Here is a 15,448-nt window from a genome sequence, read left to right as displayed (position 1 = left end):
CGCTTTAATCTGTGCTTTTGGATGCCTGCTCCTCATGTTGTTGCTGTGCCAACCCACCAGGCTGTCCATGCAAACACACATTGCCAGTGTAGTATTTTGTCTGACTCTGACTGAGCTGGCCGAGCGTTGAGGAGATTCCCCTGACGATTCTGTGCCCGTTGGCGTTTGTTCACATGTGCAGATGGGCACGTTTGGGCCAGGCTGCCTGAAGAGGTGTGATTGTGTTCATGCAGACGGCTGCCAAGCCACCACCGGGGAGTGCCACTGTCTGCCAGGCTGGTCGGGTAAGTGATGACGTCCTCTGAGCTTCTCTGCCAGCTTGGCTTTAGTACCAGAGATAAGTCCGGTCCAGCAGAGCTAAGTGAGCCTCAGGTTTTTGCTACTCTGTCTTTTTGTGATTCAGATTTTATGTAGAAGAGTTTTTTCTCTGAGCCTGGGGTTTCAAATCACCTACATTACATTTCTGACAGCTTTTTTTTATCCCACAACAAAGGTTTCAGGTTTGATTCTACCTTACCTGAAGCTGTGGCTGGTCTCTTACAAATGTAGTCAATCCATCTTAGAGTAGTTTTTTATTTTGGCTGGTTGTGTAACAGACTGAAATGAATACTGATCCCTCCAGGTGGCTTACAAAAGCAAAACATGACCATAAACATAAACATTGATTATTTCTTCACAGTTGTTTTAATACATGTGACTGCTGCCAGGAGAAGCTGTCAAAGGAAGTGATTGACTGCAGATTAACAGCCAGTTTTTACATCTTCCACTTCAAATATTTTCATTGAGTGATGCATCTTTCTGGTGAAAGAAGGCAGGGTGAGATATCTTGTAATAAAGACACTACTTACACGTGTAGAGGACAAAACCTGTAAGAGATCAGAGGTACTGCTTTGACCAGAGGGGTTGCAAAAACAATCAAACAATGCCAAAAGTTCCTCACAGATTTAATTTAGTGTTGGAGGAGTGTTTGGATACTGTGTTAGGTAAACATACAGATACTGCAATGTAGAGATACATCATTATAAATACAGTTTCAGTATCCTAAGTTTTGTAGAAATACTTTTACAAGTAATCCAGGGAAAAACATCCCTTGATTTTCTTTAAACAATGCATGATATCAGGGTGCAGGTTCAGCTTGGATTAATACCAGGTTCTGACTTGACCCCCCACCACACACACACACACACACACAAAAGCACAATATTTTATAAGATACACTCAAACCCAAAACAAACTTTCAGACTGATTCCTGACAAAAAGAGGAGAAGATGAAGTGATCTCCTTTGAGTTCTGAGAAAATGGCCGGACAAATTTCTCAGAATGATTTATGTCTGCAGAGTAAGCTTCAATAACAAGTGAAAATAAAATGGGAAGAAACTCATTTGATGTTTAGATGAAGAAAAACACAAACTTAAAGCTCCTGTGAGGAACTTTGAGTTTGTGTTGATTTTGGCGACCCCTGGTGGACAAACTGGTACCTCTCTCATGTGTGAGTAGTTTTCTGACAAAGAATCACATCCTTCTTTCTTTTCAGTCAGATCTATTTTATGTATTTTGAATATTTACTGTCAAAAAAGGTTGTTAAACGTCTCGTCTGACACCTTTTGCTGGGCACTGTTTCAGGTGTCATAGATTAATAACAATATAGAAACAGTCAGTCTTGTCACTGAGGGTCTTGTTTGCTTTTGAAGTTCACAAAGAGGAATTTAAGTCGGTTTCATAACAAGCAAAAGATGTCCTCACAGGAGCTTTAAGATCCAGGTGTTACTGTGAAATGTGCTGCCAAAGAAAACAAAATTGGGATTTATTTTTCTTTCCTTTCTTTTTTGGGGGGCAATTTTGCCTTTAATGGATAGAACAGCTGAAGGGAGACAGGAAATGTGGGGAGCAGAGAGTGGGGGAGGACATGCAGTTAATGGTCGAGGCTGGCATCGAACCTGCAACCTCTGCGACGAGGGATACAGCCTCTGTATATGTGGCGTGCGCTAAGACCACTAGGCCAATGACGCCCCAAATTGGGATATCTGTCTTACTACACGAATAAAGGAGGTTTTGAACGCCTCATCATTTTGTGTCTGCATCGCTTTTATTCCCCTTATTTCTCCCTCCAGGTTCTCGCTGTAACCAGCCGTGTTCAGATGGTCTGTGGGGGCGTCACTGTAACCAAACCTGTCTCAAACACTGTCCCAACAGCGACACGTGTGTGAGGGAAACTGGAGAATGTGTGTGTCGCCCAGGCTTCTGGGGAGTCACCTGCCAAAACAGTGAGTGTCGTTATCACCTGTTACGTACAGCAAATATCAAACCAGCTCAGGTTGGAGGTGTTTTAGATTCATTATGTTATACAGCTACATGACTCTCTCATCCTGCCTCTGTTTCCCAGAATGCCGAGCTGGTATGTACGGAGAGCAGTGCAGCATGTCGTGTCCGTCCTGTGGCCAGCTGTACCGCTGCCATCATGTGACCGGAGAGTGTGACTGTCTACCTGGATTCACAGGAGCCAACTGTGATCAAGGTTTGAGTTAACACAATAATTACACATCTGTCAGCAGATCATCCAAACAACTCCTCACTTATTCTACAGGACGGTTATTTTATAAAAACATGGCAGATGTTCTAAATATATCTGTGTAACCTTGTTCAGAGTAGTTCTCTACATGACGCTGTGTGTTGTTTTTTTTCACAGTGTGTCCGACAGGCTACTTTGGCAAACAGTGTTCTGAAGTGTGTGTAAACTGTGCCAACAACTCCACATGTGACCACCGGGACGGTCACTGTGAATGTCTGCCCGGCTGGACGGCCACTGACTGCTCCAAACGTGAGTTCATAGAACGACTATAAGAGTGTGTTTACTGTAGAAAAGGTTCCAGTGAAGGTGACTGTTTCAACTACAAGAGGAGGTACTCATTAATTGATGTGAAATGTGACTGCTGCTGATAAATCACCATGTATTATCAAAGAGAGAGTTCTTTAGTGCCAATAACTCATTATTATGATTCATCACTAAGACATTGAGTGTCGTCCTTTATGTCTTTTTTGGTTATATGATTTATTAAAATAGGTACAGCCTAACAGCTGCAGCTTTTCATAATGCATAGTTCTGAATGTCATTTTCATAATTTGTGTTTTTTCTACTGTATACACTACCAGTCAAAGGTTTGCAAACACCTTCTCATTCAATGGTTTGCATTTATTTTAATTATTTTGAACACTGTAGATTAATACTGAAGACATCAAAACTATGAAAGAACATATATGGAATTATTTAATTAACAAAAAAGTGTTAAACAAACCAGAATATGTTTTATATTTTAGATTCTGTAAAGTAGCCCCCTTTTTCCTTCATGACATCTTTGCACACTCTTGGTATTCTCTCAGTCTGCTTCATGAAGTGGTCTCCTGGAATGGTTTCTAATGAACATGAGCCTCGTCAAGAGTTCATTTGTAGAATGACTTGCCTTCTTAATGTGTTTGAGACCATCAGTTGTGTTGTTCAGAGGTAGGGTTAGTACACAATGGATAGCCCTATTTGACAACTGTTGTAATCCATATTATGGCAAAACCATATTATTTCCTAGTTTTGATGTCTTCAGTATTAATCTACAATGTTGAAAATAATTCAAATAAATGAAAACCATTGAATGAGAAGGTGTGTCCAAACTTTTGACTGGTAGTGTATGTAAGAAAATATTCCTGTTATGATTTTCTTTGTAAAGCTGCTTATTCCATTCCACTTGACCAAATCCCCAAAATAGCTTAAAGCAGTAAATCCTCAGAGTAGATGAAACCAGAGTGTCTCAGGGGGCGGACCCAGGCTTTTTAACCGAGGTGGCCCAAATGGGGGTGGCATGAAATTTGTGTGCACACACACGTGAATGACAAGCATTAATTTACCCTTTCCATGTCAACCATTCTCCAAGTATCTAAAAGACGTTACATGCCTGTGCATATGTTTATAACTTTAAAAAGAAAGAGTGGCAACATTTAACTCTACAAAGCCCAAATCTGTAAGAACGTCCTAAAGAGATATTTATTTAAGTTACAGTGTAAAGAAAACTACTAGCATCTGTTGATTTTAACATAAGTTCGGCCTCTGACAAGATAGTCAATCGTAGTTTAGGATTTTAGAGTGGCACGTGGGGGCCAATCAGACCTCAAGTGGGGCCTAGGCCACCCAAGGTCAAGTCCCTGTGTCTAATGTTTTGAGGTACTCTGTGTTTTCCAGCATGTAGTCCAGGAAGCTTTGGCTCGTTCTGTTCTCAGACCTGCTCCTGTCCCGCACACCTCATCTGTGACCGTTTCACTGGAGACTGCGTGTGTGAAAGTGGAGAGGACTGTAAAGAAGGTAGAGAAGCAGAACTTTAAATTCAAGAACTGCATAAAACCTTGATCTTCTTTTAGCATAATCTGTGACTTCAATTCATTTTCCACCTCTTATTTTCACAGACTCCTCTCTGCAGACAGGAAGCGTCATGGTTCCTCTACCTCCCGGTGAGAGGGAGTCATGGGGAGCTATTGGTGGCATAGTGGTGCTCGTCATCCTGGTGGTGTTACTGCTGGCTCTGCTGCTGCTGTACCGCCGCAGGCAAAAAGACAAGCAGAACAACACACCGACTGTCTCCTTCTCCACCACCAGAACGGTCAACTCTGAGTACGCCATACCAGGTACAGTACGGAGGATATTTCCATTAGGTCGTACAGCCTGAGTTACCTGGTTAAAGATACACAAACGTCTGCGTCTAAGCTGTTTATTCTCCTATAGCCTATATCTGCTCAATTGCAGAATATTTTTATTTTTATTTCAAAAGGCCACCATCTTTGCATTCATTCATCAAAGTCATTTCACTACATGAAAATAAATACAGTGGTGGAAAAAAGTGTTCGGACACCCCAAATACTGCATTAAGAGTCACTCTTAGGTCTTCAAGTGGAATTTCTTTTAGTACAGTCACAGCCAGGTTTATATATTTTTGGTTCAGTTTTGAACACATTCTCTGTTATTTGTCGACTTTGATACCGACAATGTTGAGAACTGATGTATTGAAACTGTCAAGAATTTAGCATTGTCAGTTTTTCTTGTAAACAATAACCAAAAAAGATATCATTTGTATTTGTTTATGTCTGTGTAATGCTTGAAACACACTTTTTTTCCCCCCACAAATATTTCATGAGAATGTTTGAGATTGTGTAAACATTTCAAGGGTGTCCGAAAACTTTTTTCCACCACTGTAACTTGTCACCATATACTTAAATCCTCACATAGAAGTTGCACCTTCTGGGGTACTTCAGACACATTTCCACTACTTTGGCCTGACTCACTTTAATACCCTTCAAAACTAAATTAACCCTCCTGTTAAGTTTGTTTCTTAAGGACAGCAATAATCGTCATGGGTCAACTTGACCCGTGGAATATTTAATAATTCAAAAGTGTCAGAACCCAAAAAAATCCCAATTTACATTTGTAAAATCTCTTTATTAACTCCATTACTAAACATTTAAATCAATATTTAGTGCACTGGTGTTCTTTAATTCTCACATATAATAGTTCAAAGAGGATAACTCACTCATTTTGTATGAAAATTCATTTTAAAACTTTTTTATGTACATTGGAAAGTGATTGGGGTGAAATATATCACAGTTGCAAAGAAACATTTTGTATTTGACACTTCTGGCCCCTTCTAGCCTCTATTTGACGAATATCTATGTAATATAAACATGCAGGGGGGGTTAAAAATGTGTGAAATGAACCATTTTCATTTTATATGTTCTTCATGCTAATTAAGCCAAGCAGAAGAAGTTTCATAGTGAAGAAATACTTTTAACTTTTTTTCCCCCTGTTTTTTTTACTTTAAAATGGGTCAATTTGACCCGCAACATAACAGGAGGGTTGAATGAGTTCAACTTTGAAAGAAAAACAGCAGAAGTTGTGGTATGGATTTAAAGAGGTTGGACAAAGGACGGTCCAAGAGACTAAAGACATGATGACAAGCATTTAACCATCGGCTATAATAAGTTATTTAATATGTGAATGAATAAATAAACTATGCAACAATTAAGATAATGATCAATCTTTTGTTTTGTTTTTTCCCAAGCTTTAGATAATTTTTGCAAAAACCTGTTTCTCATGTTTATCAAAGACCTGCTGCTATAAATCATTTTGAATTCATAGTAATTACATGTGCCACCCTTAAATGGTAACATGTCAATAACATGTCAGTGTCAAAGATCATATGAAATGATATGTTAGCCAATCAGTCAACACATGGTAATGATTAATTTATTTTGAGGACAGATAAATCATCGTTGAGTTTTCTAGTGAAAATGTGCTTTTGGTTTTATCTCACTCTTGTGTTTTTTTTTTTATTAGTGTCCCACAGAGATGCATTTTATCGACCTTGAGGTAATTTTATGACTGCAGACGTGATTCCATGTGTTTGTTTTGGCCTGCAGATGTTCCTCACAGTTACCACCACTACTACTCCAACCCCAGCTACCACACTCTGAGCCAGAGCCGACCTCCACTGCCCCACCTGCCCAACAACCATGACCGCACTATCAAGGTGAACACACCTCTGCTACCCCACTTATCAGATACTCCACACAATTTTACACCTCAAAGCAAATATAGTGCAGCATGCAGACAGATATGTTGTTTCTGCAGTCAGCTGGTCATGTGTTTATAAAGGAAATCCTAGATGTTTAGTCACATTCTCTTTATTACTACTTTTAATTGATGTGACTTCATTTTAAAAGCTTATTTTATTGTTGTTTTTCTCTTTATTATGTTTTTGATTTATATCGTTCTTTCTTTAATACAGAACACAAACAACCAGCTGTTCTGCAGCGTGAAAAACATGGAGAGGGAGAGGAGGGGTCTGTTTGGGGTTGAGAGCAATGCCACTCTACCTGCAGACTGGAAACATCACGAACCCCGCAAAGACTCAGGTGCGTCAGGTGTCTCCTTTAGAGGTGTGCAACAGAGGAGTACAATTAAACATGTGGATTAGCTTTTAAGAGCTTATTGAAGAATGGGACTTGTCCTTTAAACCCCCTTACACAGCTAGAATAAAATATGGCAGACCTGCACATTACTGCTCAATTAACCTTTGAAGAACACACCTGAATATTATACCTTTATCTTAGAGTCAGCAGAAGGTGTTTAGATAAATTGTAACGTAAGTTTTATCAAACAATGAATCAATAATTTCCAGGAAAATATTGAAATGGTCCTTTGGATTGAACACACAAAAAGTGTTGCATAAAAAAACTCCCTGAGAAATGTAGCTATTTCTCGCTAAAGTGTAAAAAAAACCCCATAATTTATTCAATTTAAAACCACAGCAGTGTGAATTATGAAGTATCTGATGAAATGTTGAGTTGCAGCTCAGGAGAAAACTTTGAAAAATCTCTTTTATGCAGCCTCGGCTTCATTTATCGACATCACATTTCCTTTGGACCAGATTTTCACTTTAGTCCACAATGCACGTTTGATATGAGTCTATAAAAATAATGACCTCATAAAAGTGATGGTTTCCCTGCCAGCCTTCAACTCACCTGGTATAGATTTTACAGGTTTCAGAGCAGCTTCATCTGCCTTTGATTATTTTGCCATAATTTGTCTTTTACGGTTCACAGGAGCTTTTGGAATCGACCGCAGCTACAGCTACAGTGCCAGCCTCGGAAAATATTACAACAAAGGTAATTTATTATCCTATTTTCACCTTTTTACCTCGCCTTCTCCTTCCCTGTGTGTGATCTACTGCAGAGAAGCAGGAGTACCAAAGCTATGTTAGCTAGCTAATGCAACAAAGCAGCAAAGCTAATCATATAAAGCAGTAAAAACACTGTAAAACAAAGTTATCAGCTCTTGATATAACTTTCTTGGCTGTTCACACATACAGAAAATGTACATGATTATTTACATTTTGAAAAATTCTCCTCACGGGTATTTCATGTCTCCATGTCTGTCGCTTGTTAGCCATGCTAGCAGGGATAGCATTGTTGGTCCGTAAGTTGGTCAGTTCACCACAATGGTCGTTTTTCAGATACCTCAATTATTGGATGGATGACCAGGAAATGTAGAGACCATATTAAAACACATCAGTAAAGTTTTTTCTCCCCTTTTTTGTAGCTACATTATCAGATCACACTCTGGTTTTGTTCAATAATTCAGTTCCTTTTGTTGATTTTTTATAGTAAATAACTGTAGAGCTAATGAAAATCCTATTAGCCTCAATTGTAGCTGGTGTTTGCAGCTAATACGGTAATGTTAACCTACAAGCACAAAACAAATATGGTGAACCTGGTAAATACCATAGACTGTATAAATAATGGACGTAGCATCCGTGACGTCACCCATCTGTTTCTGAAGCGCTGTTTTGAGGCCAATTGTTGGCGGGAGCCATATTGCTGCTGTCGAGCAATTGTGACGTAAAGAGGCGGGCTTTGAGCCTCCTAGCCAACAGCTACAGTGTTCCCGCCTGTCAATCAAGTCAGCTGTGCCTCTCATTGGAAGACTCGTAATCTCAATATCTTCAAAATCGCTGCGTTAGAAAAAAATTCACCTGCCTTACAGGTTGTGCCGAACAAGACATGAACTATCCAGACTACACTCGTCTTTTGTACCAGGCTGTAAACATGTTTATTTCTGCTGTAAAGATCGGCTTTTTTGAATTGGTGTGTATGTGGTTTCCGGTACTTCCGGAGCCAGCCTCAAGCGGATCCTCAATGAACTGCAGTTTTTAGCACTTGCACATTGGACTCATATATTTAGACTGGAGGTTGTGGCTTGGTTCCTGCCTGTCAGTCCAGTCAGTTATGTCCTTAAATAGGCAAAACTCATTATCTTAATATCCTCTGAACCGTTGCGTTAGAAAAAAAATCACCCCCTGTACAGTGTGTTCCGACAGAGAAATTAGCTCTTCAGGCCGAAGCCATTTTTTGTACCAGGCTGTAAACATGTTTATTAATACTGCAAAGACCGGCTTCTTTGAATTGGTGTGTATGTGGTTTCCGGTGTTTCTGCAGCCAGCCTCAAGCTGACGCTCAATGAACTGCAGTTTATAACACTTTCACATGGGCTTCATATTTTGAGACCTGCTTAGCTTCAGCATGCTATCCTTCAGCTCAACAAGCTACTCTCTTAAGCTACTGTCTCATGGAGCAGCTAATATGTCTTGTGACCTGCCAAGAGACTGCAGATGTAAATGAGCTTTAAGCTAACTCATATAAAATGTATTAAATGGCAACGTTCAAGTTTAATATCGTACATGCTCTCTTTACAAATTGAAAATAAATGAACTTAAATGATCTTTCATGTTTATTGAGAGCTCACAAATATCACATCTGTTAGAAAAGTGAAAAACTGAAACCAGTGGAAGTAAAAGATTTTACAAACTTGTGAAAATGATCTAGACTAATCACATTTCATGATATTTGACTGTCCATTAGTTTTCCTTTCAACCATCTCAATCCATAAAATGAAACATCTGAAACCTTCCTCAGCTGTCTGAGGGGCTCATGACTCCTAAAAGACAAATTATATCTTAGAAGTATCCTTGAAACTGTTAAAAAGTAATAACCTCTCCTAGATTTACATTTTAACCTTTACTCCTGCTGTTCTGCTCTCTCTGGCTCTCCACATGTTCCTCTGATGTGTTTTTTCACTTCTCTTTCTCCGCTGACAGAGCTGAAGGACTCAGTGGCGGTGAGTAGCAGCTCTCTGAACAGTGAGAATCCTTACGCCACCATTAAAGACCTGCCCGGCCTGCCCTACTGCCCCCCGGAGTGCAGCTACATGGAGATGAAGTCAGCCGTGCCTCGAGAGCGAGCGTACACGGAGATAAGCCCGCCGCCTTTCAACACGGCCACTTTACGCAGAGGTGAGAGACTCTCTGGGTTTTTTACCCTCTCATACTCGTGTCAGGAATCTGCTCTGATATTCATATTTAGACACATTGTGTTTATGTCAATTGTGACCTGTTAATTCTAAATCTTTAACATTAGAATAACACAGTAAATTCCTCTGAGCCAGTCAAATGGAGGAAGGTATGAGGACTAAAACTTTAATGGACATAGAAGAATGAGAAAATGCAATAATTTTCAAAACTGGAACTGGAACATTACCCCCCTGTAAAAGCTACAACTAACATTTATTTTCATTAGTAGTTTCGAAAAGCTGAACATCACAATCCTCTGAACACAAGAAGCACTTCATTTATTGTGTTTTTTAGTCCAATAAACCGTGTTGGTCATCTTGTCCCCCTCAGAGCGCCAGAGTTCCCTCGGTCATGCTCCACAAGAAGACCCCCAGAGCCACTACGACCTCCCCACTAACAGCCACATCCCAGGACACTATGACCTGCCACCGCTCCGCAGACCCCCCTCCCCCTCCCTCAGGAGGAGTCCTCAGTGACCGTTGTACCAGCAGAGAAAGTCTCCCTCCTCCTCCTCTTCCTCCTCCCCCTCCTTGTGCTTGGGATGCTCTGAGAGACAGAGCAAACTTTACCCTCCTCTCCTCAGAGTTGTGGACCACTTACAGAGCAGCAGTGGGGCGTCTGTCCGGTCCCACCAAGGAGCTTTTGTTTACTGTGGAGGCTCCACTTTAACTCAACACTGCCCCTCTGTGGGCTGAAGTGGTACTTGCTGCACCAGGACGGTCCTGTCATCCAGGCAGAGGAGCCAGCAGACTGCAAGAGAGGAAGGCTGCACTGTGGCGACGCCAGTGGGGCTTCTGCTGCATTCAACTCTCACAGGAAATACAAAGAGAAGACTTAAAGACTAAAAGCAGCAACTTAGTCATTTGTATGTTTTTAAACTTACCGAAACAGGCTGTAAATGAAGTTTTCCACACATCTAGGTCGCTGCTGATTTGATGTTGAATAGGCACGTATACAGAATTCAATTTTCTTGTTTTCTACATCAAAAGTGATTCATTTGGTTTTTAATCTGCTTCTTTACGGTTACATTTCTTTCCAAACTCGAATTCTTTTATGTGCAATTACAAATGAAGTCATCCCAGCTGGACTGTCCACATGATTTTATCACTGAAACCATCTGAACATCAGAAAATGAAAAAAGCCAAAGCTAATGGGACCTAATAGTACCAAAGAAAAATCCTCAAGACTGACACTCAGGTGTCAGGAAGCTGTAAAGTCAAGTTGTTTCACATAAGAACCAAAGATTTGTAGATCACCTGGAGGCCAACATGAATGGCCTTTGTGTTTTTGATGGTTCACTTTAGTTTCTTCTCCATAATGATGAAGGAACGAAGCTCATTAGCTGCTGTCTACCATGTAAATAGAGAAATAAATATATTGTTAGCTTCACTATAATGTAGAAAACCAGCCCTATTATAAGATGGTCATATTTTTACAGGGTTCATGTGATCATTAACATTTTGCTCAGTTATACATATTGTAAGCTCAGTGTAATAAAACTGTTTATGTCATGGAAAACAAACCATCATAAAGCCGGAGTCAAAATCCAAATGGAAGCAGTGTTATGAATGTCAGCACTGTTTGACCGCTGCAGCAACCTCTAATGTTCAAAGAAGACAATGTGCAAGTTCTAAAATCTGCAGTTCCTCAAGTGTCCACTAGAGTCAGAAGTTAGGTTGTGCAATGCTTGAAGCAGATGATGTAGTCTTTAATAGAAGTGTGCTGCAGAAGTTCAATCAGCTTAATTATCTCTCCACGCCTCCTGATTGTTTTAATTTTCACACCGACTCGTGATGTCATTTAAGACACTTAAAACTTCACACAGCTCCCCCTGCCAGAGCCTTTTTCACATATTCAGCAGGACTTCAGTGTGTAACATACAGTAGGTGCACTCCCCACCATGTTTATATAAGTCTTAATGATTTATACAGATATGTTGAAATCTGTCTCTGATCATTCTGCTTCAAAGTTGTCTTCATAACCACTTTATGTTTAAAAATAAAAGCTGTTTTTCTGGTGATAAACCACATTAACAGAAACACCAAGACTTGAAACTAATCTATATATTTCACATGGTTGAATTTGAAATGTAATCAGTGTTTGAAATAATTTTGTCTTAATTTGTCTGAACTGTTTATCATTGTTTATCGTCGATCAGTCATCAGTTTAGAAGCGCTGCAGGGTCTTTGTAACATACACACACACACACATGCTCTTTGGATACTTCCGACTTGCTATGCTTCCTCTACAGTGTGCCTTGGATTTTTTTTCTTATTTTACAAGAACAGTTTTCATTAAGTTCACATTTTTTACCCATGCAGCCTTCACAAGAAGTTTTAGAAATGATTTTGTATGAAACTCAGATCCTATGGTGTAAAATGTCCTGTAAATACAAACCCTGTGTACCAGAAGAATGTACATCATGCTTTAAATGCTGTAGTGTTGGATAGAGTTTGAGCTTCTTTTCCATAAGGCCATATATTTTTGAATGTAACCATGGGAACATGTGTATATAATGTAAATAAAAATGGCTGCACTTTTCATTCGTGGTGTCTCTTGATCGATGAAATAACTACAGGAGTCAGTCAGTGGAAAATCCAAGATTTTTACTCATTATTTTAGAAAAGCAAAAAAAAAATCATTACATCGACTTGAATGTAGTGCTTCTCCATAATTTGACAGAATTCTTATAAGAGAAACAAAATAAGTCCCACTTCAAGGAAATTACAACTTTGGCATTAAAGGCTTACAATAAGAAATCCCTTTATTGAACATTTTAAATCCTCAGGTCCTTCAATGATTCACGAGGACTCCAGCCAGCCAGAGTTCAGCAGGGAGAGTTCAGGATTTCAAGAAAGGCCTTTCAAGAGTTTTTTGCTCTGCTGAACATCTGTGGTTTGAATTTGGTTTTTCCTGGCTCTTCATTAACGTTGACTTTTTACGGATGTCAAACAAAGGCTGTTTGTGTAGCCAGCTTCTGTCTGCTGAAGAATCAAAGAGGCCTTTTGAAAAACCCTGAAGTCTCCCTCAAATCATCTGTTCTGGGGTTGGAAGATTTGGTTAATACTTATGCATATTTTACTCTTGCATATGATAATCACGTTATATTACTTTGTAACTAAGAAATAAATGCTATGTCATGAATTCCTGAAACTAAACATCTTTGTTTAAACATCTTTAACGATTGTCATGGTCTCTTTTAAGGCACTTTTGGGATCATTTTGTCAGAATCTCTTTAAGGCACCAAAAATCAAACGTGGCATGAATACCATCTATTAAGTACAACAAAAATAAAAAAACAATAATAGCTATCAAGTATTTTCCATAAATGCTTTGATATGCTTTTCACTGGAGTATAAATGATTTAAGCTGCCAGACTACAGTACAAATCTACCTGCTGTGCATAATTGGCGAAGCCCTCAGTAAAAGCAGCGCATGAAGCCAAAGTAACAAAGAATACAAACCCCATAATCATACTCAGATCCCAAAATCATGCCAGGGGATTTACAAAGCCAGCGAGCTTAGAGGAGAGGAGAAATCAAAGCCCTTATGACCAGTTCTTAGGAGCAACACAAACCAGAGGACAGCTGACAGTCACAAGACCGCCGAACGAGACATGTGCACAGAGAACAGAGATTTTTTTATGTCCTCTAAAAGGCACTTCTGTATATTTCATCTGTATCAAAATAGAAAAACAATGTGCAAGTAATCTCCTGCACACTCATTTACTCACAACAATTTGTTGATTCTGAAAGATCAATCATGCACAGTAGTGTGCCTGTGTATCTAATCTGTACAAAACATGTTAAAATGCTTAAAAATCTACTGCACTAACTCTGTTAGACTACTTTTAATCTGGCTGAATACGCCAAGAAATCCTGTAAAAATAAAATATATATTTAAGGCACCAAAACTGTCAGTACAGAGTTATAATTCAGTACCGATTCCTGATAGTTCTCCAGGCGGAAACAAAATCCACATTCTGCTATGGCCGTAACAAAACGATTTTCTTTATAAAAAACAAAAAACATACAAGGCAACATATTTAAATGTTCTTGCTGTGGGTTAGAACATTGCTAAACTTTCATCTTATCCAGGAAACAATTATTCCTTATGTTAAGATACGTTCAAAAACAAACAAATACTCTCTCTGATGAGTGAACTGTGGAAAAAACACTCCATGATCATCTTCTCTGCACGCACCACAGCTGTCCAACTATCTAATCACATCTAGAAAATATACTACGACATATCAGTCTACTTCAAGAGCACCCTGAGCGTACAGAACTTTGGCTTACTTTGGAGACATATCCAGCAAGTTTTATAAAAAAAACTCAACAACCCGTGTCTATGTTTTTTTTTTATCCTTTGTAGCCTTTGAGAATAGTACAATACATTTTCAAAATGAAGGAAAACAAATCTCTGCTGTAAACATCATGACATTTCAAATACAGATTTGATCTATTTGATGGCCGATAAGCCTGATTAACAACCCCACAGATTTATTCTCCTGTTGCCTGAACGGCTGCAGAGACCTCACAGGGTTCACTAGCTGTGCGTGTTGAGTGTTGACAGCCTGGCCATTAAATGTGAAACCCTGGTTCGGATCGAAGCGCAAGCACTGGTCAATGGAGCTCTGTTTGTGTGAGTGTGTGTATGTGAGTGTGTGTGTGTGTGTGTGTGTGTGTGAGTGTGCAAGACGAGCAGGAGCAGTAGCAAGCGGTAGCGCGGCACACATGCAGTAACATAACTTGATTATAGAAAAGAAAAACTCAAAAAGCTCAATATGAAAATCCTGTGCCCTTTTTCCAAACCCCCAAAGCAAATTTAACCTGCAGATTAATCAGAGTAAAAAAAAAAAAAGACAAGATCATATAAAAAATAAACCAAAAAGGAAACATCCCAACTCCAGAAAACTGTTCTCCTCTGTGGCTACAGGAGGCGGAGGGTTCAGGTGAGGTGTTGTCTGGTTCTTACATGATGGGGCAGTTCTGCAGCTTTAAACCGCCCTGAAACACAAAGCAGCAGAATGCAGCATTAGAAGAAGAAAACCACACACAACCAAACAAATCAGCCGTGTTGACATCAAGATGATTCCCTGCAAGTCAGTTCAAACATTCATATTACTGGATGGATGTTTTATTGGGTTGTAAATGTGAGTTTTCCCCATTAAACCAAGAGTCCAGTGTAGTGTGTCTGAAACAGACCGTCTTATTCAATCAAATCTAACGTTTTATTGATCTCTTGCTCTCTACATGTGGCAGCTCGTGAAGCTTTCTGCAAGTTTCCCAAGACTACAGGAGAGTGTTCTTTATTTAGACTCTTCTTGACACACTGTTATAACCTCCCAGGAGATTCATTAGAATACTAAAGTTATCTGGTTCCAGTAGTAGTAAAAATAAAGTAGTTGAGTTGTACAAACACAGTGCAGAGGTCACCTGTCAAGAAAATCTTTGAGTAAGCCTCAGGTGTACTGATACCCCATTAGTGTTTTTTTTGTTTTAAGTTAT

At 39.4% G+C, this 15,448-nt stretch overlaps 2 protein-coding genes across 8 annotated transcripts in view; one reads left to right on the top strand and one right to left on the bottom strand.

The window, feature by feature from the left end:
- Nucleotides 1-12,481, top strand: part of pear1 (platelet endothelial aggregation receptor 1) — a 66,328-nt gene extending 53,847 nt beyond the window's left edge. The window contains exons 13-23 of the mRNA XM_034696978.1: nt 182-284; nt 2,112-2,264; nt 2,384-2,515; nt 2,687-2,818; nt 4,226-4,345; nt 4,447-4,665; nt 6,451-6,560; nt 6,819-6,945; nt 7,636-7,698; nt 9,687-9,881; nt 10,269-12,481. Coding sequence (XP_034552869.1) covers nt 182-284; nt 2,112-2,264; nt 2,384-2,515; nt 2,687-2,818; nt 4,226-4,345; nt 4,447-4,665; nt 6,451-6,560; nt 6,819-6,945; nt 7,636-7,698; nt 9,687-9,881; nt 10,269-10,414 — 1,500 coding nt within the window. The 3' untranslated portion in view covers nt 10,415-12,481. The remainder of the gene's footprint in view (nt 1-181; nt 285-2,111; nt 2,265-2,383; nt 2,516-2,686; nt 2,819-4,225; nt 4,346-4,446; nt 4,666-6,450; nt 6,561-6,818; nt 6,946-7,635; nt 7,699-9,686; nt 9,882-10,268) is intronic.
- A 45-nt stretch (nt 12,482-12,526) lies between these two features.
- Nucleotides 12,527-15,448, bottom strand: part of LOC117822637 (lamin-A-like) — a 46,163-nt gene continuing 43,241 nt past the window's right edge. For all 7 annotated transcript variants that reach the window (XM_034697486.1, XM_034697485.1, XM_034697480.1 and 4 more), the window contains exon 15: nt 12,527-14,947. The gene's annotated coding sequence lies outside the window, so the exon portion shown is untranslated. The remainder of the gene's footprint in view (nt 14,948-15,448) is intronic.

The sequence above is a fragment of the Notolabrus celidotus genome, chromosome 12 (assembly GCF_009762535.1).
Source record: "Notolabrus celidotus isolate fNotCel1 chromosome 12, fNotCel1.pri, whole genome shotgun sequence".
In the NCBI taxonomy this organism is placed as follows: domain Eukaryota; kingdom Metazoa; phylum Chordata; class Actinopteri; order Labriformes; family Labridae; genus Notolabrus; species Notolabrus celidotus.
The sequence above is the reverse complement of the archived record's forward strand: the minus strand, read 5'-3'. Positions and strand labels throughout refer to the sequence as shown.